This window comes from Cricetulus griseus, chromosome 4 (assembly GCF_003668045.3).
Source record: "Cricetulus griseus strain 17A/GY chromosome 4, alternate assembly CriGri-PICRH-1.0, whole genome shotgun sequence".
Lineage (NCBI taxonomy): Eukaryota > Metazoa > Chordata > Mammalia > Rodentia > Cricetidae > Cricetulus > Cricetulus griseus.
In genome coordinates, this window is record NC_048597.1 from 205128040 (window position 1) to 205154373 (window position 26334).

The 26334-nt window shown below is 37.7% G+C and overlaps 1 protein-coding gene across 2 annotated transcripts in view; it reads right to left on the reverse strand.

The window, feature by feature from the left end:
• Positions 1-200: 200 nt before the first annotated feature.
• The window catches only part of Rasa2 (RAS p21 protein activator 2), a 98506-nt gene continuing 72372 nt past the window's right edge, over positions 201-26334 (reverse strand). For both annotated transcript variants that reach the window (XM_027410908.2, XM_027410907.2), the window contains exons 17-24: positions 24168-24245; positions 21632-21705; positions 20807-20913; positions 8258-8340; positions 7305-7513; positions 6038-6141; positions 5540-5726; positions 201-3802 (exon numbers count right to left, since the gene is read on the reverse strand). In XM_027410908.2, coding sequence (XP_027266709.1) covers positions 3772-3802; positions 5540-5726; positions 6038-6141; positions 7305-7513; positions 8258-8340; positions 20807-20913; positions 21632-21705; positions 24168-24245 — 873 coding nt within the window. In that variant the 3' untranslated portion in view covers positions 201-3771. The remainder of the gene's footprint in view (positions 3803-5539; positions 5727-6037; positions 6142-7304; positions 7514-8257; positions 8341-20806; positions 20914-21631; positions 21706-24167; positions 24246-26334) is intronic.

Consider the following 26334-nt stretch of genomic DNA (forward strand, 5'->3'; position numbering starts at 1 on the left):
TCCCATGGTTCCCTGCACTGACGAATGCTGAAGGTCACAGAGAGATGTCTGGTGAACAAATAATAACTAAGGATGTGGCCTGGTCAAGTGCAAGCAAAGCACAGCGGGGCTTCCCAGACGCTGCTGCTGGAGTCTTCCTGTATTATATCACCCACAATAGGCAAGGAGCAGAGATTTTAAGTAATGTCTCACAAAGAACAGACAGGCTTCTTGTACTTTATTTGAGTTATTTTCAAACGACAGTTACAAAAGGTTTTAATTTTTATAATACTCTTCATAAGAAAATAAAATTTAAATAAAAATACATTCTCAACAATACAACATGGTTACACAAATTCACTATATTACGTCTTGATAACTTACATTTTCAAACTAGACACTGTAAAAACCAGTATTTACTAGCAACATATTAATTCCCAGGTTAAAAATCAATCAAGATCAGTAATTTAACTCTAGAATGAGTTTTGTATTTGTCACATATGTAAGGACACTAGAAAGCTCTGCTGAGTCTGTCTTTATAGGCCATTCAACAGTACATAAAGCAAATTAGAAGGTGCATTCATTTAAAAGAAATCTGTTTTTTAAAACATGGCTTGAATGAGCTTTTCCAGTAAAAGAATGAAATCAGGTCTTGGAAACACAAACAAAAGCCACAGCCATCAGTCATGTGATGCTTTCTGTTGGTAAAACGAGAGCCCAGTTTTGACTCTTTGTTATTACCCGTGAAATTAAAAAATGTTTCTTTGGTAAACAAAGTAGTTTGATTTGATAAGTTATATTCCTGGGAGTAAAGACCTTTGCTATTGCCCACTGTCTTATCAGATGACGATGTAAAACAAAGCTAAACAAAACATACTACACGTCACCACACTGAGTGGATGGACACAGCTCAGAGCTAGTGAGCATCCATCATCTCCCCCATCATCTTCTGTCTTTTCTGGGGTCTCCAGGTTTTAGGGAGAGGTGAGCTGCCATATATTTTTTTCAAATGCTCTTTGTAAAAGGTAGAATGAGGAGATCATGAAGTTAAGACTCACAGTACTCAAGAGCACAGAGCAAAGTAGGCCCCTGGAGGGTCTTGATTGTCGTAAGGTCCTGTGGACATGATTTCTGACTGGAAAAGACTTCATCTAAGGAAAGATATATATAGTTCTCTTTTTACACTGTGCCAAACTGGCCAATTAATTCCTGTCCATTTGGCTGTTTAAAGGGTCACATAAATAATAGAACTAGATGACTGAGCTCTCAAACAGTTATACATGTATATACCTTTGGCCCTTTTGATACTATGATCTTTAAAAATATTTGTAATTGGGAATTTGATATTAGAAATGTTAGGGGTGTTGGATGAGGTGGACCATGCTTTTACTTTCAGGACTTAGGAAGTGGATCTTCCAGGCAGAGGCAGGTAGATCTCTATAAGTTCCATGCCACCCAGGGGTATATAGTGAGACCTTGTCTCAAAACAACAACAAGGAAAGGCTAGGAAACAGTTCCTCTTGGGAGGAGAGAAAACCCCAACAAAACAACCGACAGAAGATTTAAAACCACTAAAGAGTCTTGAACTCTTTTATCTGGACCACTGGTCCTTTTTAGGTAGACATTTTGGAGAATCTAAATAGGAATTTCATGAGAAATGTATTAAGTGGCTACTTTTTTTTTTTTTTTTTTTTTTTTTAAACATCTACAACACAGTGTAGTTAATGGGATCTCTAAGTCTGTCAGATTTAAAGGACTGTTTTGAACTTTAGCATGGGTCTGGAGTTACAACTAAGCATGATTCTTGCCCGAGTCTGTTGTGGAATATTACTTTAAGATGTGTTACATTTGTTTAATGATGCAAAGATGGATTGCATTCTTTTATGTTGCATTTGTTTAACTCTGTGAAGCTGTTACTTTGCCTGTCTAAGACACCTGATTGGTCTAATAAAGAGCTGAATGGCCAATAGCAAGGCAGGAGAAAAGATGGGTGGGGCTGGCAGGCAGAGAGAATAAATAAGAGGAAAAGAGGGATCGGGAAGCAAGAGAGATCAAGAACAAGAAAAGAAGGGGCCAACCACCCAGCCACCCACAGTGTAAGGGTGAAATAAGATTACAGAAATAAGAAAAGGAAAAAGCCCATAGGCAAAAGGTAGACAGGATAATTTAAGAAAAGCTGGTTAGAAATAAGCCAAGCTAAGGCTGGACAGTTATAAGTGATAGTAAGTCTCCATGTGATTAATTTGGGAGCTGGGTGGTGGGCTCCCCAAAAGAGCAAAGAGAAAAGACAACTAACAACAAAAGTCATTTAGAAAAATACATTTTTCAGTCATGATTTTTTATGGGACAAGTCTGTGTTAAAAATCTTTAAAAATAATTACCTAGTAACAATGTAAAAAGAATTACCTAGCAACAACATAATTGGCAAATATATTCTGAAATACATCTTAAGCTGAACCAAATAGAAAAATCACAGCTAGTTAGACTTACACCAATAAGTCACAGTTTTCAACAGGAACATATGTAAATACCCCAAGGTTCAAAGTACCACACTTAGAAAATGTTCTGAATTAAAAAAAAAGACAAGTAAGTACCATGGTTTTAATACTGATGAAGCCAAGTGCATCACTCCTCTCCAGGGTGGCACTTGCTTCAACTTCTTATTTACAGTTATGGTTTTTAGGACCCAAGTAGAGTAAGGAAAAACAGGATTTCAACAATTGCTGACGCTAATTTCATTTGGTTAGCAGTCAATAAGGAAACAGCAATAAAATATAAACATTTTCAGGAAAGCACTGTTCTAGGCTTAAACACTGATCATTCAACTGATCATAAAAGATAGATACCATGGAGTATCTAAACTACAATCTGGAATGTGCCAGATTATTAAAGTGCGCCAAGTGACTGTTCTCGAGTTAGAGCAGGACCTAACACTATATGGAGGGTACCCTTATACACCCTTATTATGACATGAAACAGCAGGCAAGGTCAAATGATTTTCTCACCACCCTCGCCATTCTCTTCTGGTTGGGAAGAGATGCCTTCAGGAGTAATGTTAAACTGAATCCTCAAATTAAGAAAATGAGTACCTGATATTTAAAAAAATGAAAAACATTAGTGGTCTCATTTTATTTCATCTGCTATCACTCATTCCAAATGTAAACATGGTGCACACAGAAGCACACATTCCCTGATATCTATCTGAGTACTCTTACACCTGTGACCAGGCAAAACATCCACCAACTTTCAATGGTGTTCTGAGGTCTTCATCTCTGTCTCTATGACCTGTAATGGCTAACACAACAGAGGAAAAAGGTCTCTGTTTTTGTTTTTTCTTCTTTTTCTTTTTTAGAGAGGTAAGTCCAGATGAACTCTGAATGGACAATGGACTGGGATTTTCTAGTACAACACAATGTTGGCAGTATTGAGCAGGCACTAACGGTAGTGAACATGAGTCCACACAATACAGTGCTACAAGTAGGGATGGCCCCTTACTATGAAGTACTCCCTTTGTTACAAAGCTTCTCAGGAACCTTCCTTAGAAAGATTCTATCAGAAAGAAGTTGCAGTGACTTGGATTTGAAGGAAATCTTGGGTTTCAAATTCTCTAGTAATAAACTCATCGATATCAGAATTCCCAAACAGTTAATTCCAACCATTAAATATTAAATACAATGTGAAAGCAGGTGTCATCAAAGTCAATGTCTGCTCTTACATACTCTGAACAAAATTGGGTGAATTAAAAAACTCCATGAAAAAGAATATTTTCCAGTTCTCCATCAGTTGGCCAAACTATGATATTTTCCCAACAATTGGATTTTCCCTACAAAACAGTAAGAGAAAATTACTCTTTAAGATATACAAAATAAATGTGACATATTCAGAACCCACCAAGCACTTCTAATTTTCCTTGATCTCTCATATACTATCTTGCTTTATTAATTCAACAAGTATTTCTGATCACTTAACTACTTTAGGCAATATTCTAGAAGCTAAGCATACAGTACTGAACAAGACAGATGCATAATTCATGGAGCTCACATGATGGTATAGGAAAAGAAAATAAGCAAAAGTATTTAGTGTAAGACGATTTGATTGTTTGCTGTTGCCCCCTCCCCAAGTGCTGTATGCTAGTCAACCACACTAACACTAAGCTATTTTCTCAGCGCCAACCCCCCAAAAAATATTAAAGAAAGAAAACAGATGTGTAAAGTACACTGCAAGGGGCAGTTGGCTGGGCAGTAAGCAAGAATACCACCAGCAGCTGAGCTGGCATTTTTTAATAGAGAAAAATAAAGCGAGGCAGGTATAAATGATAAGATACTTTGTTTGTTTTTGTTTTTTCAAGACAGGGTTTCTCTGTGTAATAGCTGACTATCCTGGAACTCATCTGTAGACCAGGCTGGCCTTGAACTCAGAACTGCCTGCCTCTGCCTCCTAAGTGCTGGGAGTAAAGGCATGTGCCACCATGCCTGGTGGTGAGGTACTACTTATTGATGGCCAAATCTTGGCTAGGAACTATGAAGGGCTCCAGGAAAATTAGACTAACTCTTGTTGGAAGAGATTCAACTATATAATGAGGAAAATACAGAATTAGGATGTTTACAATACAACCTTTGTAATATAATAAGCTTCTCTTCAGGAAGAATGTATTTATACCAATAAAACTGATTTTTCGTATTCAGAAATACAAAAATACTGACATAATTTTCAAAAACTAGTTAAAATAGTGCAACAAAGATTCAAAGTCTTCCCACTAATGGTGTTCTACATATAAAGTGGGAAGGAAACCATGCTAGGCTGTTATGAGCTGAATGACAGAGGAGCATACACTGGAAAACAGTTATTTGCTGGTCCAGGAAGCAAACCTTCCAACTCACTGTTACTAGCAGGACCCTGGTCACAGTGGAGTCCTGTGTGTCAGGGAGGGCTGGGGGCTACTCTAGACAAGCTTCTTTTCTTTTTCTGTCTGTGAACATTATCTTAGAAAAGAAAGCGGGGCTCTGAACTTCTGTGCCTAATCTGGTACCCTAATAGAAAAGCTGCAAGATTTAGATTACCTTAGTGCTATACAGCTCCCAATGACAGTGCCTAGTTCCTGCATTAACTGTCTGTATAAGCCTGGTCTTGACTGGTGAGACTATGAACTTCCCTCAGGAGTTTGTTACTGGCTACTGGGAGTAATGTGAATGACGGGGTGTCCAGCGCTGAGTGTGGCATCCTGGGGGTCACAAGCTCCCAGTGTGTGTCGGCTGCTGCTGTCCTTACCCATCTTTCCTTCCGTGTCTGAGATAAAGCACTTGGAATCAACTACCGAAGGCTTTCATGCACTGTCACAGCTTGCTTGTTTGGTATTCATTATAAATGTAAGGTGTTGTGAGAAATAGAGAGGCAAAAAACAAGAGAAAAGAGCTACTAATCATTCAAGGAGCAAATTACCACCGAGCCTGACATTCAAAGCAGTCGTCAAGTCCAGCACCACGTCATGCAATGACAGCAGAACTGAATGAGCATGGGCTGAGGAGCAGGGGACAGGGAGCAGGAGCCTGGGGACACTTACTTGCTTCCATATTTTGCACTACTTGATCTTTTCTTTCTGTATTTCTCATGAGGCTCATCTAGCTTCTCTATGATGCTTTTTATTTGCTGGATTGTCTTAAAGGTCGTAACAGAATCCTCAATTGTGAAGTTACAATAATCAGGCTCTTTCTGTGGCCCTTGATAGACTGCTATAGTTCCACAAGCCTCTGTAAGGGGCAGTGAAATATGATCAGAAAACTAAATTCCACAAATGTAATCTGTAGTATAATTAAAAAAAATTTTGAGGTTTTTAAGAGAGATTTTGACTATAGTATATAACAATTTTACTAAACAGAACCACCACATTTACATAAGAACAGTATCTTTATTTCATCAACAGCCCCTTTTGATGGTTTGTGAACTTCATTATCAGTAATTTAGTAAATCTATAAATATTTTCAATTTTTTTCAAATCAAAGGAATACTTCAGAAATTAGTAATAAAAGATCATGGTTTTATAAAAGTAGAGTCTGTTTACCTTCCATTTTCTGCAGCTTAGGTAAACTGAGGGTAAAAAGGGAATAAATTCTTTCAGTTTCTCTGTCTTCATCGATATCTATCTGGATGTCTGCAGGGATACCTCTATGATAAAAAGAAAATTAAAGACATTGGAAAAATTTTCTTTGTTACCATGACAAAAAATTTTTGATGAATTTAGACTAAAACTAGATTTAGAACTTTGGAAAAAGGGACCTCAGAAATCAGTTTCTGAGATAATTAAACAGGGTCATACTGAAGAGGATTTGGAAGTAAAATAACTTTTTAATGTGTATGTGTGTGTGTATCTGTGCACATGTGTGGGTACAGACAGAGGCTAGAAGAGGGCATCAGATTCCCTGGAGGTGGAGTTCCACAGCTTCTGGAACTGAACTGAGGTTCTCTACAAGAGCAGCAAGCATTCTTAACCACTCTCCAGTCCCAATAAAATCATTTTTATAACCTATGGTTCTTCACAAAAACAATGGCAACAATGGCTATTCCATAATATCTAAAACAGAATGTTTAGTGGACTTCTTTAATTTTAGATTTTATTTTTATTATTTTTAATTGTGTGTATTTGTGAGTGTGTGCATTTAAGTGCAGGTGCCTGAGGAAGCCACAGGCTTTGGATACCTTGGAGTTGGAGATGTAGGTAGTTGAGAGTTGCTTAATGTGGGTGCTGGGAACCAAACTTGGATCCTCTGCAAGAGCAGTAAGTGCTATTAACTACTGAGCCATCTCTCTAGCCCTTCTTATCTCGCTCAGGCTTCAGATGCTGACTTGTCTTTTAATGGTGTTGATGATGGAGCAGATCACTGCTCATATTTGGCAAATGCTCTACCATCAACCTTTAATCTGGCCCTCAAACCTGTGCTACATCTAAACTCCCACCCCCAGACACGTACAACCACTAATATTTTCAGAATATTTTTATCACCCACAAAAGAAATTTTGCACTCATTGTCAGTCTCCATTCTCCCATCCATCCAGTCCCTGGCCACCACTAATTTACATTATGTGTCTATGAATTTACTTATTCTATTTATTTATTTTTTGTGGTACTAGGATCCAACCAAAGTACTTGTGTGTATCATGTAACAACTAGGCAACAACCCAAGCCCTTTTAGATACCTTTTATAGAAGTATTTTCAAACAATATGTGGCCTTTATGTATAGCTTCTTTGACTTAGCTTGTTTTCACATCCATATCCACTGTATGTACAGACATTTTGAATAGCTACTGCTTTCATCAGAAAGGAACTTACGCAGTACATGGCTTGCAGCCTGGTGTATTTTCACTTGTCTCCTGGCAGCAGAGCCAGTTTCCATTGAGATATGCGGAAGGGTGAAAAGAACTGAGCCTGTTGTGGTTGCATCTGCTCACCCTGCACAGCTTATCTATCCACTCGTTAGCTTCCACACAGTTATTTGCTTGGACGTAGAGTGTTTTCTCTGTATGTATCACTTGGAACATCTTCATTGGTAATAAAGACAAAAAGTTAAAAAAACCTTAAAACCAACACATAGTACACAAATGGAATATGTAAGTACTTAGAAAGAAACCTGGTTGCTTCGCTAAGAAATGTCTGCTAATGTATCTTAAAGAGTTGTTACTCTCTAAGCAAGTCAGTGCCTGTGGTAGTTTGAAGGAAAATTGCCCCTTTAAGAGGTGTGGCTTTGTTGGAGTAGTGTGGTCTTATTGGAGGAACTGTGTCACTGTGGGGATGGGTTCTGAGGTGTCCTATGCTCAAGCCACTCCCAGTGAGACATACCACTTCTAGTTGCCTGCAAGACGTAGGACTCTTGGCTACTTCTCCAGCACCATGTGTGCCTGCATGCCACCATGTCCTACACCATGAATAATGGACTGAACCTCTGAACTGTAAGCCACACAATTAAATGCTTTTCTTTAAGAGTTGCTGTGGTCATAGTATCTATCTTAGTTGATGGCACTAAGTAGTAGAACAATATAAATTGTAGATGTCATACAGGTCCAAAGGAAAGTCCACTATCTGAATAGGAACAAAGAGGAGTAATCTGAGATGTAGGAGGAAGGCTGAGGAACGACAAAGTAGTGAGGAGATAACAAGGACCAGGGATGCCATCCTGGTGACTGCCAATAGTAGACGTAAGTTGGGAAATTAGAGATCTGAGTGACAAATACTAAAATAATTTATATACAACAATTTAAAATGCTTTCAATACTTATACAACTTACATTTTTCTTGTTGAAAGAGCTTTCTTCCAGTTTTTCCACTGCAAGAATGTTTTTCACTGGAATAGTGTAAATTGGATCTTTGCCTAAATAAATGATGACAAAATTAAAAGAATTACTGTAATAATTACAAAGGTAAGATGTTAATTCTGTAAGGGTAATTCCACTTGCTGGAAGAAGCATATACATCTACAGTAGCCTTCTGGATGTTTTGCATCTAATAATATAAAACAGGAATTTTGACTGAGTTCTATAAAATGCCCTCTCCTTTTTCTATATAGATGAAAATATTTTCAAAGAAAAGCATGTGAATAAATTTGATCTCTATATACAAAATTATTTTCTATGCTGTTACAAATTTGTAACACTAATTATATAGAAGCGGAAAGGACTAATGTTCTAGTGATAAAGACCCACTGAGAGGCCCAGGCATGGGAGTTGACCTAAGCAGTAATATGACTATTAGATTCTTTTGTTTTGTCAACTTAACATGTAATTAAAGGATTATCCTTCAAAACAAAAACATTTGGTGTGTACACATGTGCAGGGAACCAAACCCAAGGCATGATGCACATTAGGCAAGTGCCCTAAGCACTGACCTGTATCTCTACCCCTAAAACATGCTTAATTTTATTGTTTTATGTGCATGAGTGCTTCCCCGAATGTATATATGTGTACCACATATGTGCCCAGTGCCCTCAAAGGTCAGAAGGCAGCTTTGGATCCCCTGGGACTGGATTTACAGATAGTTTCAAGCCACCATGTGGATGCTAGGAATTGAATCGGGTCCACTATAAAAACAAGTACTTGCCGGGCAGAGGTGGTGCATCCTTTTAATCCCTGCTCTTAGGAGGCAGAGGCAGGCGGATTTCTGTGAGTTCAAGACCAGCCTGGTCTACGAGAGCTAGTTCTAGGACAGCCTCTGAAGCTACAGAGAAACCCTGTCTTGAAACACTCCCCCCAAAACAAACAAACAAACAAACAAACAAACAAACAAACAAAGTACTTTTAACCACTGTGGCAGTTTGAATGTAACTGGTCCCTATAAACTCATAGGGGTGGCACTATTAGGAAGCGTGGCTTATTGGAGTAGGCACAGCTTTGTGGGAGGAAGTGTGTCATTGTGTAGGCAGGCTTTGAGGTTTCATTTATATGCTCAAGCTGCACCAAGTTTACTTCCTGTTGTCTATGAATCAAGATGTAGAGTAGTTCCTACATCTTCTCTAGTACCTTCTCTAGTACCATGTCTGACTGCATGCCACTATACTCCCTACCATGATAATGTGCTAAACCTCTGGAACTGTAAGTCACCCAACTCAAATGTTTTCCTTTATAAGAATTGCCATGGTCATGGTGTTTCTTCCCAGTATTAGAAACCCAAACTAAGATAACCACTGAGCCAACTATCCAGCTCTGGATCTTAAATTTTATTTTTTATTTACTTTGTTTTTTGAGACAAGATCTCTCTATCTAGCACTGGCTTGTCCTGGAACTCAGTATGAAGAACAGGTTGGCCTCAGGTTTCTATCTAAGGCCTGAACCTCAAAGAGACCCACATGCCTCTGCCTCCTGAGTGCTGGGATTAAAGGCATGTGCCATCACGCCCAGCCTTGTTCAAATTTTTCTAACTTACATTTTATTTTATTGTGTGTGTGTAGGTGCATGTACATGAACTACAGCACATGTATAGAGGTCATAGGACAACTGACAGAAGTCAGTTCTCTCCTTCTACCGAGTGCTTCTCAGACACTGAACTCAGTTGTCAATCTTGGTGGCAAGTACCTCTACCTACTGACTTATCCTGCCAGACCTAAAACATGTTTTTAAACTACAAAATTCTCTGTAACTTCACATACTGCTCAGCTGACTAGTTAATACTACAAAGTTTACTTTAAGAGAAGCTGGAGGTAAACATAAAAGTTTTATTCAGCACAGTGAATCCTTAACCATTTAAGGGTTTTGAAATGTAGGCAAGGGAATTTGAGTTTGTTAAAGGGGCTCCTGCTAACATGACATAAGGTGATGCACGTCATTATAGCTTGGGGTTACTTATGTCTCATACAGTTGTAGAAGCTTTGGACTTCTAGTCATTTTGTGATGGTGTTTTTACAGCATCGAAGCTTTGTTTTTATTTCTTCCTCAAGCTTTTCTTTTAGGATGTATGGGCTGAAATATAGGAAGTTAAAAACATTCTATTTTATACTGTTCAAATAATTAATGCTGAGACCTTTTTTTGGCAAAGAGCAGTGTTTAGTTAATTGTGTTTTTGTTGTTGCTGTACAAATAAAACATTAATACAAAATAGTTGCTCAGTCAGTGTCCTGGCACAAGTCCTAAAATTTAAGGTAATTCAAATAGATATGACACATATTTTTAAAAGATATATACTAAATGTCTATTATATGCCAGACACTGCCCTAATAATTTAAGACTGAGCAATAAACTAAAAAAAAAACGAATTCTTAGTAGAATTGAGTTCTGAAAAGACTGGTAGAGAACTATTTTTTTTTTTTAAAAATACATATCTTAGTTTTTATTCTGAGTTCAGCATCTCTCTACAGTATACAGGTTGCTTTAATTTAGCAGTTTCTTTTTTTATCCAATAACAACCACATTGGGGGATATTGGAGAACTATTAACTATAGATGAATGCTATGATGAACATAAATTGAAGTGAAGTAATAGAATGTAACTAGTAAGTTACTTGAAATTGGGCAGTTAAGGAGAATTTCCCTGTGGAAATAACATTTACATTCAATTAGTACCACTCATACATGGGGACAACATGGAAGCACATAAAGTTATGAGGATACAGGTAGGGCAGAAAGAGAGTAGCTGATGGAATTCACAGGCAGCAGTACTTGGGAGAGCTTCAAGCCAGTGGACACAGAGGACTGAATTAGAGACTCAGACATATTAGGATGATTGACAGATGAGAGACATCTGGAAGAGCTAGGCCAAACACCCACAGGGCTGCAAGCTGGGTTGCAGAATAGTGCAATGCCATAACCCGCCCCTCCCTTGTGATCATTGTGGGTATGTTACTAAGCCCTTAAGTAGATGAATGGACTATAAAACACAAAGATGAGCAAAATGCTAAGGCAATTACCAAACAAATGAGGAAAATCAGCATTCTAAAGGAGAGATACGCATTCAGGGTAACATCTGAGGGAATCAGAAGTGTAATGAATTGGGGGGCAGAGAAAACATTAAGTTTTTTAGGTACCAATCTACACAGGACATCAGAACGTCTAGCCAGAGAATTTAAAAATATTCTTTCTTTAGATTTGTTAAACATACAAAACATGTCCACATTCTTAACACTGTTGTATTTATTCATTTTGGGACAAATTCCAATATTGCAAGCATAGAGAAAGCACTATTCTCATGAACATCTATCTGTTCTTACACTGTGAGGGCTAATTTCGGTTAACCATGGTAACGGGAGTAAACTACATGTTAGAAACAAGATTTTCCAAGAAGTTTCAAAGAAAAAAAAAATCAACCAACCAACCAACCAAAAAACCCCAACAATAACAACAAAAAGACACAGAAAAAGAGCACAAGTTTAGGCTCATAGGACTTAGAAGTGTTGACATGTGACTAAATGCCCCTAAGAAAGCCATAAACTTAAGACTAAAGAAATAATACAAGAGTTTTCAGAGAGGAATCAAAGTCTGAAAATCAGATGGATATAAAAAATTTCACCAGCAACAATGGAAGCTAGTAAACAATGGAGTATTCTATCCTTTCCTTCATTGCTTCCTATCTTTTTCTAAGGCCGACAGCACCCATTATTCCAAGGTGATTTCCCATCCAAGCACTAAGTAGGCTGGGGCCTTGCTTAGCTTCTGAAATAAGACGAGAATAGAGCACTCAGGGTGGTACGGCTATAGGTCAGAGTTTTATACCCTTAAAGTTCTGAGGAAAAATGAGGCTCATGCAACAGCAAAAATAAAAATGTTTTGGTGCATGTAAGGACTCAAACAACATACAACAAACAAATAACAAACTCACTTATTTTGGAAATTCCTCAAGTAACGGTTACTGTAAAATTATAATGAATCCAGGAAAAAGGTTATCTAAGAAATTACGTTGGGTAAAGAAATCTGGAAAATAGATACACCACTGGAAATCATTAAAACATAATGTAAAAGAAACAAAGTGTTCTACTGCATGGATAGAACACATTCATCAGTTGATGGACATTAGGTTGATTTCAGTTTTTGGCTATTATAAATAATGCTCACCTAAACACTCACTGAAAGTCTTTTTAGGAATCTGCTTTCATTTCATTTGGAATAAATAACCAAGAACAGAACTAGTATGGGACATGTATGGTTTTATGGTTGACCATTTTGTTTTTCCTTTCCCTCTCATTTACAGTTAACTTTTTTTTTCTGAGACAGGGTTTCTCTATGAAGCTTTGGAGCCTGTCTTGGAACTCTCTCTGTAGACCACGCTGGCCTTGAACTCAGAGATCCACCTTCCTCTACCTGGGATTAAACTTCCACCCAGCCAGCCGCAGTTAACTTTTTAATAACTTGCCAAACTGCCTTCCAGAGTGACTGTACTACTACATCCACACTAGAAATGTATGGAGGCTTCTATTCCTCCATATTTTTACTAATATTTGGTCTTGTCTTATGTATTCTTTAATTTTTCCAAGAATTTATCCTTAGTTGCTGTGAAATCCTTTCCTTTCTCTTTTGAGACAGGGTTTCTCTGTGTATCTGTGTAACCTTGGCTGTCCTGGAACTCACTCTGTAGACGAGGCTGACCTCAAACTCAAAAAGATCCACCTGCCTCTGCCTCCCAAGTGCTAAGATTAAAGGCATGCACCACCACTGCCTGGCATCTTTTCATTTTCTTAATGGTCTCTTTTTTCTTTTTCTTAAGCGTGTGTGTGTGTGTGTGTGTGTGTGTGTGTGTGTGTGGTGTGTGTGTGTGTGTGTGTGTGTGTGTGTGTGTGTATGTAGTGTACTCGTGTGTAGGTAAACCTATAAGCTCATACAGGTGGATACCCGAAGTTGACATAGTGTATTTTCCTCAACAAGTCTCCAGTTTATTTACCGAGGCAGGGTCTCTGAGTGTGGAGCACACCAGTTCCAGCTAGTCTAGCTAGCTAGCTGACTTGCCTCAGGGATCTCCTGTCTTGAATTGTGATCAAGTCCAATTTGTTAGTTTTTTTTTCAGGATTACACCTTTCAGATATATGCAAGAAATCTTTGCCTAGCCCAAGGTCTTAAAGACTTTCCTTGTTGTGGCTGGAGAGATGTGTCAGTGTTTAAGAACACAGTGTTGCTGCTCGCAAAAACTCATAACTCTAGTTAGTGAGTATCTGGTGCCCTCTGCCAGCCTCCATGGATACCAGGCACCAGACATATATGCATGCAAAATATCCTGCTATATATATATGAAATGTTAGAGAGAGAAAGAGAGAGAGAGAGAGAGAGAAAGAGGAAGAGAGAGAGAGAGAGAGATACTCTCCTTGTTAACAGAAATGCAGTAATTTTCATTAAGTACTGCTTTAGATACATTCTACAAACTTTGTTGTTTGTCCTATTTTCATTATCATTTATAGTTTAAAAGTATTCCTGAATTTCTTTACTCTGTAGGTCACTTAGAAGCATATTAACTTCCAAATAGGGGGGAATTTCTAGATATAGTGTTTTAATTATGTTATCTGAGAACATTTTGTACACTGTTAACTTTCTGATGTGTACTGAAACTTAGTATTTGGTCTAGTTTGGTAAATGTTACTATCTTGAAAAAGATTGTGTATTCTCTTTGGTGTAACGTGTCACACCTGTGAATCAGATCAAGGTCAAATTTCTCTATTTTTACTGATTTTCTTTTTTGGTATATTTTGATAATTACTTAGAGAAAAGTATTTAAATATTCAATTTATAATTGTGGATTTGTCTGTCTTTTTTGTTTGTTTTGATTTTTTTTTTCCAGACAGTGTTTCTCTGTGTGTAGCGCTGGCAATCATAAAACTCACTTTGTAGACCAGGCTGGTCTGGAACTCATAAGAGATGGGCCTGCCTCTGCCACCCTAGTGCTAGGATTAAAGACATGCGCCACCACTGCTTGGCTAGGATTTGTGTCTTAACTCTTTCCTGACACATATTTAACAAGCTGTTAACAGGTGTACACATACTTAGGACATGACCTTTCCCTGTGAAGGCCTTTTTATCATTCTGGGGAATAGCTGTTCTGAAGTCTACTGTGATTATTGCTCATTTTCACGCCATCATCTTTTTCTCTACCCAATTACTTTCAACCTATCTGTGCTTTCCCATTTAGGATGCACGTGTTAATAGAAAGCATTTCATAAGATCTTGTTTGTTAGAACATTTACTCTGGCAGTTTCCATTAAATTAGCTTCCTTATACTTATTATAATTATTGATACTGTTGAGTGAGTGTAAGCCACCATTTTGCTGTCTGTTATGATTTCTGATGCTTTCCCCCTTGACATCTTTAATTACTTTCTGAATGGGAAGAAGGGGATAGACTAATATATGTCCATTTCTTTCTAAGCTTCAGTTATAATGTGTAGTCTTGTTTTGAGGCAGGATTTCACTCTGTAGCCTTGGTTGTCTTGGAACTATGTAGACCAGGCTGGCCTTGAACTCACAGAGATCTGACTGCTTCTTCCTTCTCAGTGCTGGGATTAAAGATGTGCGCCACCACACCTGGCATTATATAGTCTTAACTCATCACAGTTTACTTAAAATTATCCTTGTCTTCCTTCTTAAAATACAAGATAATTTTCTCTATCCCCTTCTATTTGGACACTCTTGTCACGAATTTTACATTTAGATATGCTATAAAGCCACAGCTCAATGCTATAAAACTAATCATTCTACATTTTATACACATAGCAACCACTCCCTGTGCTCTTCATTCTTATATATCTCCATTTCCATTCAGTGTTATTTCTCTTAACTTTGCAAGACTCTCCTTTAGAAGTTCCTACAATGAGGACTGTTCACAATCAATCCCCATCTTTTCTTTACTGAAAGGACATTTTCTTATTTAATGAGAAATTTTTACTAGAGTCTTGCCCCCCCCCCACCACCACAGGGTTTCTCTATGAGGCTTTGGAGTCTGTCCTAGTACTCATTCTGTAGTACAGGCTTGAACTCAGAGATCCACCTGCCTCTGCCTCCCGAGTGCTAGGAGTAAAAGGTGTGCATCACCAACACCCGGCACTAGACTATTTCTAAATTGAAAATTTTTTTCTTTTTCAGTACATTAAAGATGGCATTCAACTGTAGTCAAATATACTGTTGCTCTTCTGTATGTAATGTATTCTTTGTTCCTGTTTACAAAATTATGTCTTTGCTTACCAGATGTCTTAGTGATCTTTCCTGGGCATTTATTATGCTCGAAGTTCACTGAATTTTTTGGTTCCTTAAAATGATTTCTCCAAATAATTTTTGAATTTATTAAGGCCATTATTCCTTCAAATACCCCTCTCTCTGCATCTCTATGAGATACCCAGCATGCCTGATATGGTTCCCTTCATTGCCCAAACACCCCAAATCTTTTGTTGTTTCTGAAACTGGTTAATTTCTATTGATCTGTTCTTAAGTTCAGTAAACTTTTCTCCTAGTACCCCTACCTGTTAAACTCATCCAGCCACTCTCTCATTTTAGATATAATACATTTCAATTCTACAGTTCTTTTTTTTTTTTTAAAGATTTTATTTATTTATTGTGTATACAACATTCTGCTTCCATGTATATCTGCACACCAGAAGGCACCAGATCTCATAACGGATGGTTGTGAGCCACCTTGTGGTTGCTGGGAATTGAACTCAGGACCTCTGGAATAGCAGTCAGTGCTCTTAACCTTTGAGCCATCTCACCAGCCCTCTACGGTTCTTTTTGAGACAGAATCTAACTGTGTATATATCCCTAGCTAGCCTGGAACTCATTATTGTAGTCCACTGTGTTCTCGAGCTCCTAGAGATTTACCTGCCTCTGTCTCCTAAAAGCTAGTCTGAAAAGGACATGCCACTATACCTGGTAATTTTACCTTTTTTCTTTTTATAATTATTTTCTGCTGAGAGTGCTCATTCCTTTACTCATTACTAATACTTCCATTGAATCCTTGAAATAGATTTAAAGTCTATTTCTAGCATGTAGACTATCTACGGCACACCTGCATTTTTCTCTCTTGACTATGTTTCCTGTTTCAAGCTGTCTTTTTGCAAACAGATTTAATTACCATCCCTTAAACATCTGTATTGGTGATTGATCTCCTTCAGCTACAATTTGTTGGTGCTATATACTGTTTTGCCGTTTTTTTTTTTTTTTTTAAACAAATTTTCAGTTACTGCTTCCCATTGTCTTCCCTCAATGTTTCTTCTTGCCTAAGCATCTGAAGTCAGTTAAGAATTTCAGGCAGTTCACATGCAATCTGAAGGATCCTTTTCTTGTTTCCTCAATTTCCAGTCTTTCTGGAAACCTCGATCCTTTGACACCTGAAGCCAAACAATCGTATGTTTTTACATAAATTTAGTTATCTCACACTACAGTGTTTTTGTATGTCTCATGAAAACAGAAATCTTAGCCAGAATGATTCTTTCATTTCAAGGGTCTAATTCTTCAGAGTTAGTTGTCTAACATTATGAGTGTTAGTTTATACCAAATTCTCCATTATTACCAGAACTCTGTGTGTGAATTTAAAAGATAACCTCTCAGACAGCCCAGGCTGCCTTTGAATTCATTACATAACCAAGTAATTACCCTGAACTTGTGATTCTCCTGTCTCTATTTCCTAAGTGCTGGGATACAGATGCAGGTCACCACTCCAAGTTTATGTCTTTCTGGTGATGAAATCAGGACTTTGTGCATGTTACCTTGAGCAATCTACCAACTGAACTACATCCCCAGTTTTCATGTGTCTATTTGTAAAAAACATAATTTCATCCCTTTAGTTGCTTTTGCCCAAATCCTCAAAAATGTTCTTTTCCCCACTCATATTCAATTCCTGAACAGATTCTGAGTACTTACTATCTTTGAAGTAGATTCAGAATGTGATTGCTTTTACTACCCCTATTGCTACCAAATGGTCCAAGCCAGTATCTTCTGTGCCTTGAATTAGTGTAATTTAAAAAAATTGGCTTATTGTCTATCAGTACTAACCTGTAAGTTGAGTAAAAGCCTGGGTTTTAGTATGTCTTCTTCACTACTGTTCTGTCCTGCACCTCTGGCACATAGTAGGCACCCAGTAAAATATGTTTAGCTGAAAATATTTGCATAATTGAATTAATGATTTATTTTGTTCTTCAGCTATTAAGAAAAACAAACAAACAAACAAAAACCCTGGAGAGCTTCATGTTGGAAAACATGAGCTGGCGAAAGTCCAGTGAACCTAAATGTACTACTGACTGTGTATGTTTATAGAAGCTGTATAAACTGTCTGATGTACCTATAGAAATATGTCTCAAGAACACACAAAATCTAAGCATGTATCACCAAAGTATTTCAAAGATGGGATTATTAAAATTTTTACTTATAAACTTGTTTAAAGCGTCAGAATCTAGAGTGGTAGTTACTGAAGTAATTATGGCGACAGTGTAGTTGGAAGACCTAATGTTTTTTGAAGAATATTTACTAACTGCTTTTATGCTAGTAATGTGATTGTTACCACTAAGAATCTTAAAGAGCAGGGGAAGAGAGACGAAATGTGCTAGATGTTCCTATTAAACAGGCAGCAGAGTGGCTAGAGACCTAAAATGACTTCAATGAAGAGTTGACACAATCTGAGGCTTACAGGACATCAGATCACAGACCTGAAGAAGGAAAGATCTCTATGTAGAGTACATACAGAACCAGGGACATAAAACTGTATATTAAAGAAACGTTAAGAGCTAGTCTGGTGAAGTCCTGTATAATGAATGCAAGGTGGGACTGTATGAGACTTGAAGAAACTGGAACATCAGCAGCTCATTCCACTTCATTACATAACAGAAGGTAACAGAATTTAAAGACAGCACTCACCTCTATAAAAAAATCTGTCAAGGTGTTAAGGACTGATCACTAAATATCCGAGAACACTCATTTGCCACATTAATTTTACTCACTATGAGTTGCTTACTATTGCTTCTTAGCAACTTCCTAAGTAAGTAGCACAACTTGAGAAAAAAAAAATCTTTAAAGTGGATAAAATTCTATTAATTCTTCATACAGCAAATTGGGAAGACAGCCCATTATTGATTCAGAATACATTTATCTATCAGGAAGATTAAGTGAAAGACAATGATTCACAACTATGTGACAGAAACTTTGGGAGGTATTTTTTCAGACATCAAAATTTACTGTTATAGTAACTGTAGCAACAGAAAGCAATTACCGGGTTAGGCCACCAAGAAAGTATTAGAAGACAGACTTAAGCAAAACTGCTGAACAACTAGCAAATATGAAGCCCATGCATTTGATTTGTGGGGGAAAGTCCTTACATCTCTAGTCAAGCCTTTGCTCCTATATGTAATTTTAACAAATGTAGTCCCTGCACCTTAATTCATAGTACATTAGCAGTAAGAAATAAAGGCTGATGACAGGGAAGGGGAATACGACACTTCACTGACAGCCTAAGAAATTTAAGGTGACAACCTGATTAAAAGACGTGAGAGAGAAGCTCTGTACAGCAAACACATGAACAAACACAAAAAGCACAGTTTAAGATGTTCAGCTGGGGAAAAAAAGCACTTAGCTGGGGAAAACAGTTGTACTCAGTCTTAGGGACTCTGAAAATGCAGTGACTAGGGGACTATGTATAATTAACATTACCAATGATCACCTCAAGTCAGCCAGAAAATTTAACTTACATTCAATGGGTTCTTTTTTAGAAGGCAGGAAAGTATGTAATACATTTTGGAAAAATCCATTAAAGTAGTTAAAACAACAAGCATGTATGCTTAGAACTGCATGCTTTGGTAAACAATCTCATTTGTGTATTTCCTCCAACACAAAACAACAAAGCTCTAATATATCCATCTGTAAAGTTCCAATAGTCTAATCCTATGAAGTCTATCCCTTAACATCAGTGGATAGGACAAAGGCTGAACTTGACAACTTAGGTGTACTTTGAGCCTATGAGGTCCATGAAATTCCTATGCAAACTATGTGTATATATGTAGAGTTCTCAGAAGAAAGGCACCATCACTATCATCTAACGTTATAACCAGCAGACTTTGTGATACTGGCTTGGACTAGACAGTGCTTTAACTGAGGAAGAAATAACTTGTTTATTCACAGAAAATGACTAATTTACCTTACATTTTATTTCACTGCACTATTGTTATTATTACTATTTTTTGTTGTTGTTGTTGTTTCTTTTGAGACAGAGTCTCTTCTTATGTAATCTTGTCTGTCCTAGAACTCACTATGCATAGACCAGGCTGGCTTCCAACTTTGTCTCTGCTAGGATTAAAGGTGTGCACTACCATGCCTGGCTTAATTTTACTATTAATATCAACATAATAAACAACAAAACTATCCATAAGTGAGAATATTTATTTATTTGGTTTTTCAAGACAGGGTTTCTCTGTGTAACAGTCCTGGCTGTCCTGGAATTCACTTTGTATAACAGGCTGGCCTTGAACTCGTAAGAGATCTACCTGCCTCTGCTTCCCGAGTGCTGGGATTAAAGCCCTGCACCACCACACCTGGCAGGTGAGAATATTTATATAAAATTCAGTATAAGCCAGAATTCTGAAACATTCAAAGTTAGCTTTAAAAACACTTTGGAAAGGCAAGCCTACTGATCTTTAGCTACATATTTATATACTATAACAAACTATCTGGGTGCCTAAAATGCAACACATTCTAAAAAAATTCTTACTAATATACTTGGATATATAATATATACATATACCTATGTATATTCATTCATTCTGGGTAAGCTGCTTTTATATGTTTATATACACAAAATTTTTTTTCTCTTAGCTGATACAGTAATATATGTCAGTAGTTCCTGCTGTTTGGGAGGATGATACAAGAGGATTGCTTAAGCCCAGAGTTCTGGGTCAAGACCCCATCTCCTTAAAATATCTCTTCCCAATCATTCTACTACTCAGCAATCTTAGTGAAGCACTCTATATTCTCTTAAAGTATCCCATGTCAGGTGATTATGCCGTCATTGTGGGATTTATAGGAGAAGCATGCTTTCTTCTTCTCTACCCCCTACTCCCCTCCAGTAGGCACTTACTGATCAGATTTGATGGGACTTCAAAAACTTCCTGAACACCCTGGCAAGCCGAATGTTTGTGGTTGCTAGCTACTCTGTTAAGCCTGTACCTTTCTGTTTTTATTGCTATACTGTCTTACCAAGTCCAGTTGTTTTACTCTCAAATTGATTTATGCAGGTTTTTGTGTTTTAGTTTTATTATGCCACACAATGTGATAAAACAAGCACTCCAGTTTAGTTTTTTGTGAATCTGTGAGAAAATCTGAACCATTCACTGTGCAGTGATTCACTGCAGCCCCAAGAACCAGCAGAGTAAAGCCACAATAAATCATAAACACAACCCTACCTGGCTGTTTGTGGTAGGTGAGCTCTCTGCTTGTCAAGCAGAACCATCGTTTCTTGAAATTCTTTTTTCCAATACGGGTTCTTCCTTGAGCTCTTTTATACATCTCACTGCCAACATAACAGACATAAAATAGTCTCAGAGATTAAAATTGTTCACCCGAAACAAAGAATTGACCCTTACTATTAGAGGACAATGGTAGTCATGTATAATTGTTAGTGTATGACAGTGACTTCCACTGATGACTCATGTATTTTTACTTAGGCCACACTGATGGAATAGTCTTTAATTAATGTAGGGTTGTTTTATTTAGTTTTACTTTTAGGTATGGTGTTTAGCCTGCCTATCTATATGGGTGCAATACCAGCTCAAGTCAGAAGAGGGCATCAGATCCCCTGGAACTGGAGTTACAAACAGTTGTGAGCTACTATGTGGGTGCTGGGAATTGAATACAGGTCCTTTACAAGCACAGCCAGTGCTCTTAATCACCACACCATCTCTCTAACCCTAAGTAATGTAGTTTTAAAACTTCTACACAGAATAAAAAGGATCAGGTAAGTCATTTCCATCCCACTAGCTCCTAGAAATAACCACTCTTAAGGCTGACCAGAGCTCTCTCTTAACTATAGAACCCCGGGACTGTACAGTCAGTGAGTGCCGCCCTATGACCTGGAGCTGACAGGTAGAGCGGGTCATTTACCTGACTGCAGAAGCTTAGGAAGTTCTGGAACAGAATGAAAACTCAGGTTTCTTCACTCTCAGACTCATGTTCTTTGTACTTACTGTCTATAGTGAAACAGAACTGTCATGTCTCATTTAATTAATTACCCTTCTTTTAGGTGCACAGGCTCACTCGTACCACTGGACTCTTTAGTTTCCGTAGATGAAATTTCATCTAAGAACTAAATGGGGAAACGGAAAGTATTATGGTATGTGGGAAAATAAGGTATATCATAAAAAATTGTCTTATCTTATACATCATTGATTATATTAGGAAATTCTTAATTATTAAAGAGTATATATGATGCAAGTTGAGAATCTTTTTTTATACAAAATGCTCAGGACCAAATTGCTTTAGATTTAGGGTTCTGAAATATTCTCATATAGCAAGATATCTTGGATACTGGATTCATGTCTAACCAAAATTCATACACATAGACCAAAGTATTTTTACTAAATACACAGTATTTTTACTAAACCTGTATTTTGTGACCTATCACATGAGGTCATGTGGAATTTTCCATTGTGACATCATGTCCATTCAAGAAGTTTTAGATATTCCAATATTTCATATTTTAGACCATCTTGGATTGAAGAGGCCCATTCTACAATTATCTATAAAATAAAATACATTTGATATAGAAAGTTCCTAATTTATAAATGAAAGGTATTCTAAAAAGTTTATTCTTTACTTATTCAAATTCTGAATGGATTTCTCTATAGAAACAGCTCAATGTATAATCCTTAACTGTAATTCTTTTTGAGACAATATCTTACTATTTCTGAGGCTAGACTTAAACTCACTGCAATCCTCCAGTCTTGGCCTCTTTAGTACTAAGATTACAGGCATATACCACCATAGCTAGCACTTATCTATATTTTTGCTAACCATAAGGCCTTGAATACAAAGAATTTACTAATGCAAATTCACCTAAAATATTTCAACAATGTTTCCCAAATAAAAGTGTTATTTTTAAAATTTCTCAAGACCCTTCAACAATTGCTTTAAAAAAAAAGTTTTAGGTGAATTTGCATTGTTTTAGATAAAAAAATAAAAATCTAGACTCGGCATAGTGGTACACAGCTTTAATCCCAGCACTTGGGAGGTAGGCAGGGGATATTTGTGAGTTAGATGCCAGCCTGGTCTACAAAGTAAGTTCCAGGACAGCCAGAGTGGGACTCTATCTCGAAAAAACAAAACAAAAATCTATCTGGTGCCAGAATTTTTACTTATGGAGTCCCTGTGGAAGTATTTTAAAAGTCCAAACATATACTTTAATAAAAAAAAATGTGTTCTTGGCCATCAACTGCTAAATCACACTATAGAAATTGAAAAAGACTGTCCTTGCTAATTTGGTTCACTGAGTTAGGATTGTGATAATGAAGACACAGTACTTTCCTCAAGTTTAGTTTAGATTTATTTAAAAACAATTTTTTGCCAGGTGATAGTGGCACACACATTTAGTTCCAGCACTCGGGAGGCAGAGGCTGGAGGATCTCTGTGAGTCTTGAGGCCAGCCTGGTCTACAGAGGAAGTTCCATGACAGGCTCCGAAGCTACGAGAAACCCTGCCTCAAAAAAAACAAAATTTTTTTCTTCCTAAGTTTTCCAGAATTATAATACTGTATTTTAAATGGATGACTAAGGAGTTAAGGACCAAGAAATTAAAGGCTTAAAAAAATATTCCCAGTTTCTAATCATATACCTTTTCACATGTTGTAGGTCTTACGTTACCATGCTATATACTGCAGGCATTTGCAAATTTTTATTTTTAGTTACTTTCCTCCAATTACTAACAAAAACACTCAGTAATTCATTGAAAACAGTATTTTACATCTTTATTATTTTGTGTGGTTGTGTATGGGAATGTGTGGGCCACAACATGCATACGGAGGTTAGAGGACAACTCGTGTGGAGTTGGTTCCCTGCTTCCAACCATGTGGATCCCAGAGAGCAAACTCAGGCCATCAGGCTCCACAACTTATGCCTGTACCTACACAGCCATCTTGCTCGCCAATTTTGTCTTATTGGGGCAACTGAGTACCCACTCTACTACACAACAAGTGCTATTAGGCTTTAGTCCTGGATCAAAGGTTCTTTTTTGTTTTTTTGAGACAGGGTTTCTCTGTGGCTTTGGAAGCTGTGCTGGAACTCGCTCTAGGGTGGCCTCACAGAGATCCGCCTGCCTCTGCCTCCTGAGTGCTGGGATTAAAGGCGTGCGCCACCAACGCCTAGTGAGACCAAAGGTCTTAACAAAAGGTAATTATGTCCTCTAGGGGACACACCTAGGAATAGCTAAAAGCACTTCGGTCTTCAAAACTGGGGATATGCTACTGGCATTAAATTCAGGGATGTTGCTAAATACCTTACAATGTAAAGGCTAGCTCTTAAAATCAAGAACTCCCCAGCTGCAAATGTTAACAGTGTTGTAGCTGAGAAAGCTAACCCTAGAAATCTGCAAGAGCAGTTATTGTTAAGACTTGCTTATTTCACAGCTTTAAAGACAGACTACTTGATTGACAGTTTAAACACTTTTTTTTTTTTTTTAATTAATTGGAGACTGACTTCTCGGAAGAATGAGACATTCATTTTCTTATCCTGGATGACAAGAAAGTTTCCTATTTCCAAAATGAAACAACCATACCTTTTTCACGTCTGTAAAATATCTTTCTTCTTGAAACATTTTGAGAAATTCACACATGACTGACTTTTTGGAACGAGACTATGAAAAAGAAAAACAAACAAAAAAATCAGAGGATTTGTATATGTTAAATATGCACAGCTTCTTCAGGTGTTAGTTGTAACTCCACAAAAGGGGTCATGAAAAATGTGTCAATAGAAGGTTTCACAAAGCACAACAGTAAGAACTAATTCAAAATAAAACATGTCACAACTGTGACACCTATGTTGCATGGGAGCACATCACTACAGATTTACCTCTGCTCACACCACACGTATGCTTTGCACCAGGCATGCTAACACATCACACATCGCCAATCACTGCTTCCTGAAGACCTGAGCACACAGATCTGGGCTCTGGTATATTAGGAACAGAGCTGTTTTTGCCAAACATGAAGGCATTTGCTCTAACAGAAACATAATGATTTAATTACAGGAAACAAAGACTTATAATATTTTCCCACATCATTAGTAAACATGTATCAAATCAGTAGTTTTGGACTTTATTATATTATAATGTTTGATTTAACTGCTTAAGTTGCTGACTTAAGTTTCACTAAACAAGCAAACATATTCCAAAACCAAACAAAACCACCAAAAACTGTAAGTAAATTCTGGCTTGAGAGTAGGACAGAATTTCCAACAATTTTTAAAATGGTCTTAAATACACTTCTGCCATTGTGTTTATATAACATACTTTTAAAAAATATACAAGTATGCTGGGCATTGGTGACTCACGCCTTTAATCCCAGCATTTGGGAGGCAGAGGGAGGTGGATCTTTGTGAGTTCGAGGCCAGCCTGGCTGTGAGCCACCATGCAGGTGCTGGTAATTGAACTCAGGGCCTCTGGAAGACCAGCCAGTGCTCTTTACCATTAAGCCATTGCTCCAGCCTCCTGTCAAATATTTCTGTACTATATGCCTATGCAAACTGAATAATCATAAAATCAAAATATCAAGTTTAAAAAACTATATCCTACAGTATCAAATACTCAACTAATATTTATTTTATGTAAACATAAAAGTATATCCATCTCATTAGTATATAAATTTGCTTTTTGTCTTTAATAAATGGTAAGATTATATATACAAATAATTTATTTAAAATATCTTTGACCAATACACCATTGATAGATCTGTAAGTCTGCTGCAAAGTGGAGTCTGAGTCTGACTTGGCAGGAGGGGGAGAAAGCAAAGGGGTAGACCAGCCTGGGCGGGATATCTGACTGTATGTATGTTTCTCTTATTGGATGATGAATAAAACACTGTTGGCCAAAAGGCAGGAAGACAGGCAGGGCAAGGAGACAAGGAGAATTCTGGGAAAGGTAGGCAGAGGGAGCCTGCCAAAAAGAACAATTGCCATGTAGTCGACATTATCCAGTAAGCCAAGACCATGTGGAAACACATAGATTAGTAGAAATGGGCTAATAATTAAGACAGAGCTAGCCAGTAAAAAGCCCTAGTCATTGGCCAACAGTTTTATAGTCAATACATTGTCTCTGTGAGTTAATTTGGGGCTGTGAAGGGTGGTGGGACCTGGCAGACAAGAGAAATCTACAGCAACACCAGTCCCAGCATGCACATACCGCTTGCTGGTTAGAGCATCTCTCTGCCACTGTAGAGTCCTCTTCTAAGTTATGTCAAGATCATCTGTTTCTGCTGGTTTCTGCCACCCACAAAATTTGATTCCAAATTCTAGAGTCTGATTCTTCAGCTGCAGCTTTCCTCTACCTGCTTTCTAACCATTTGCTTTTTGTCTCTCTGGACTCTGGCCTGATATGCCCTACACGTGGGCACTTACCTATCTATCTCCCTGGGTCCTGCAGTCTGCTACACCTTTTGGCCTTCTACATCCATGTGGACATCTCCCTTTTCTCCTGCTATCATCTCTATCTTGAGAGACCTAGGCCCCAGAAAATCTCTGGTCTGCAGCCCCATACAGACCCTGAATGGTTTGGCCCCAAGCCCCAACCCAGTGAAAGAAACACACCCTGGATTCGGGACCTGAGCCAACTTAAGAGACATTTTATCCCTAAGTCTAGAGCCAGGGGAAAAAAAAAAAAAACCAGAGCCAAAAGAACACACTAGACTGGGGACATGTAAAAGAAATTCACCCAGGCCCTAGAATTGGAG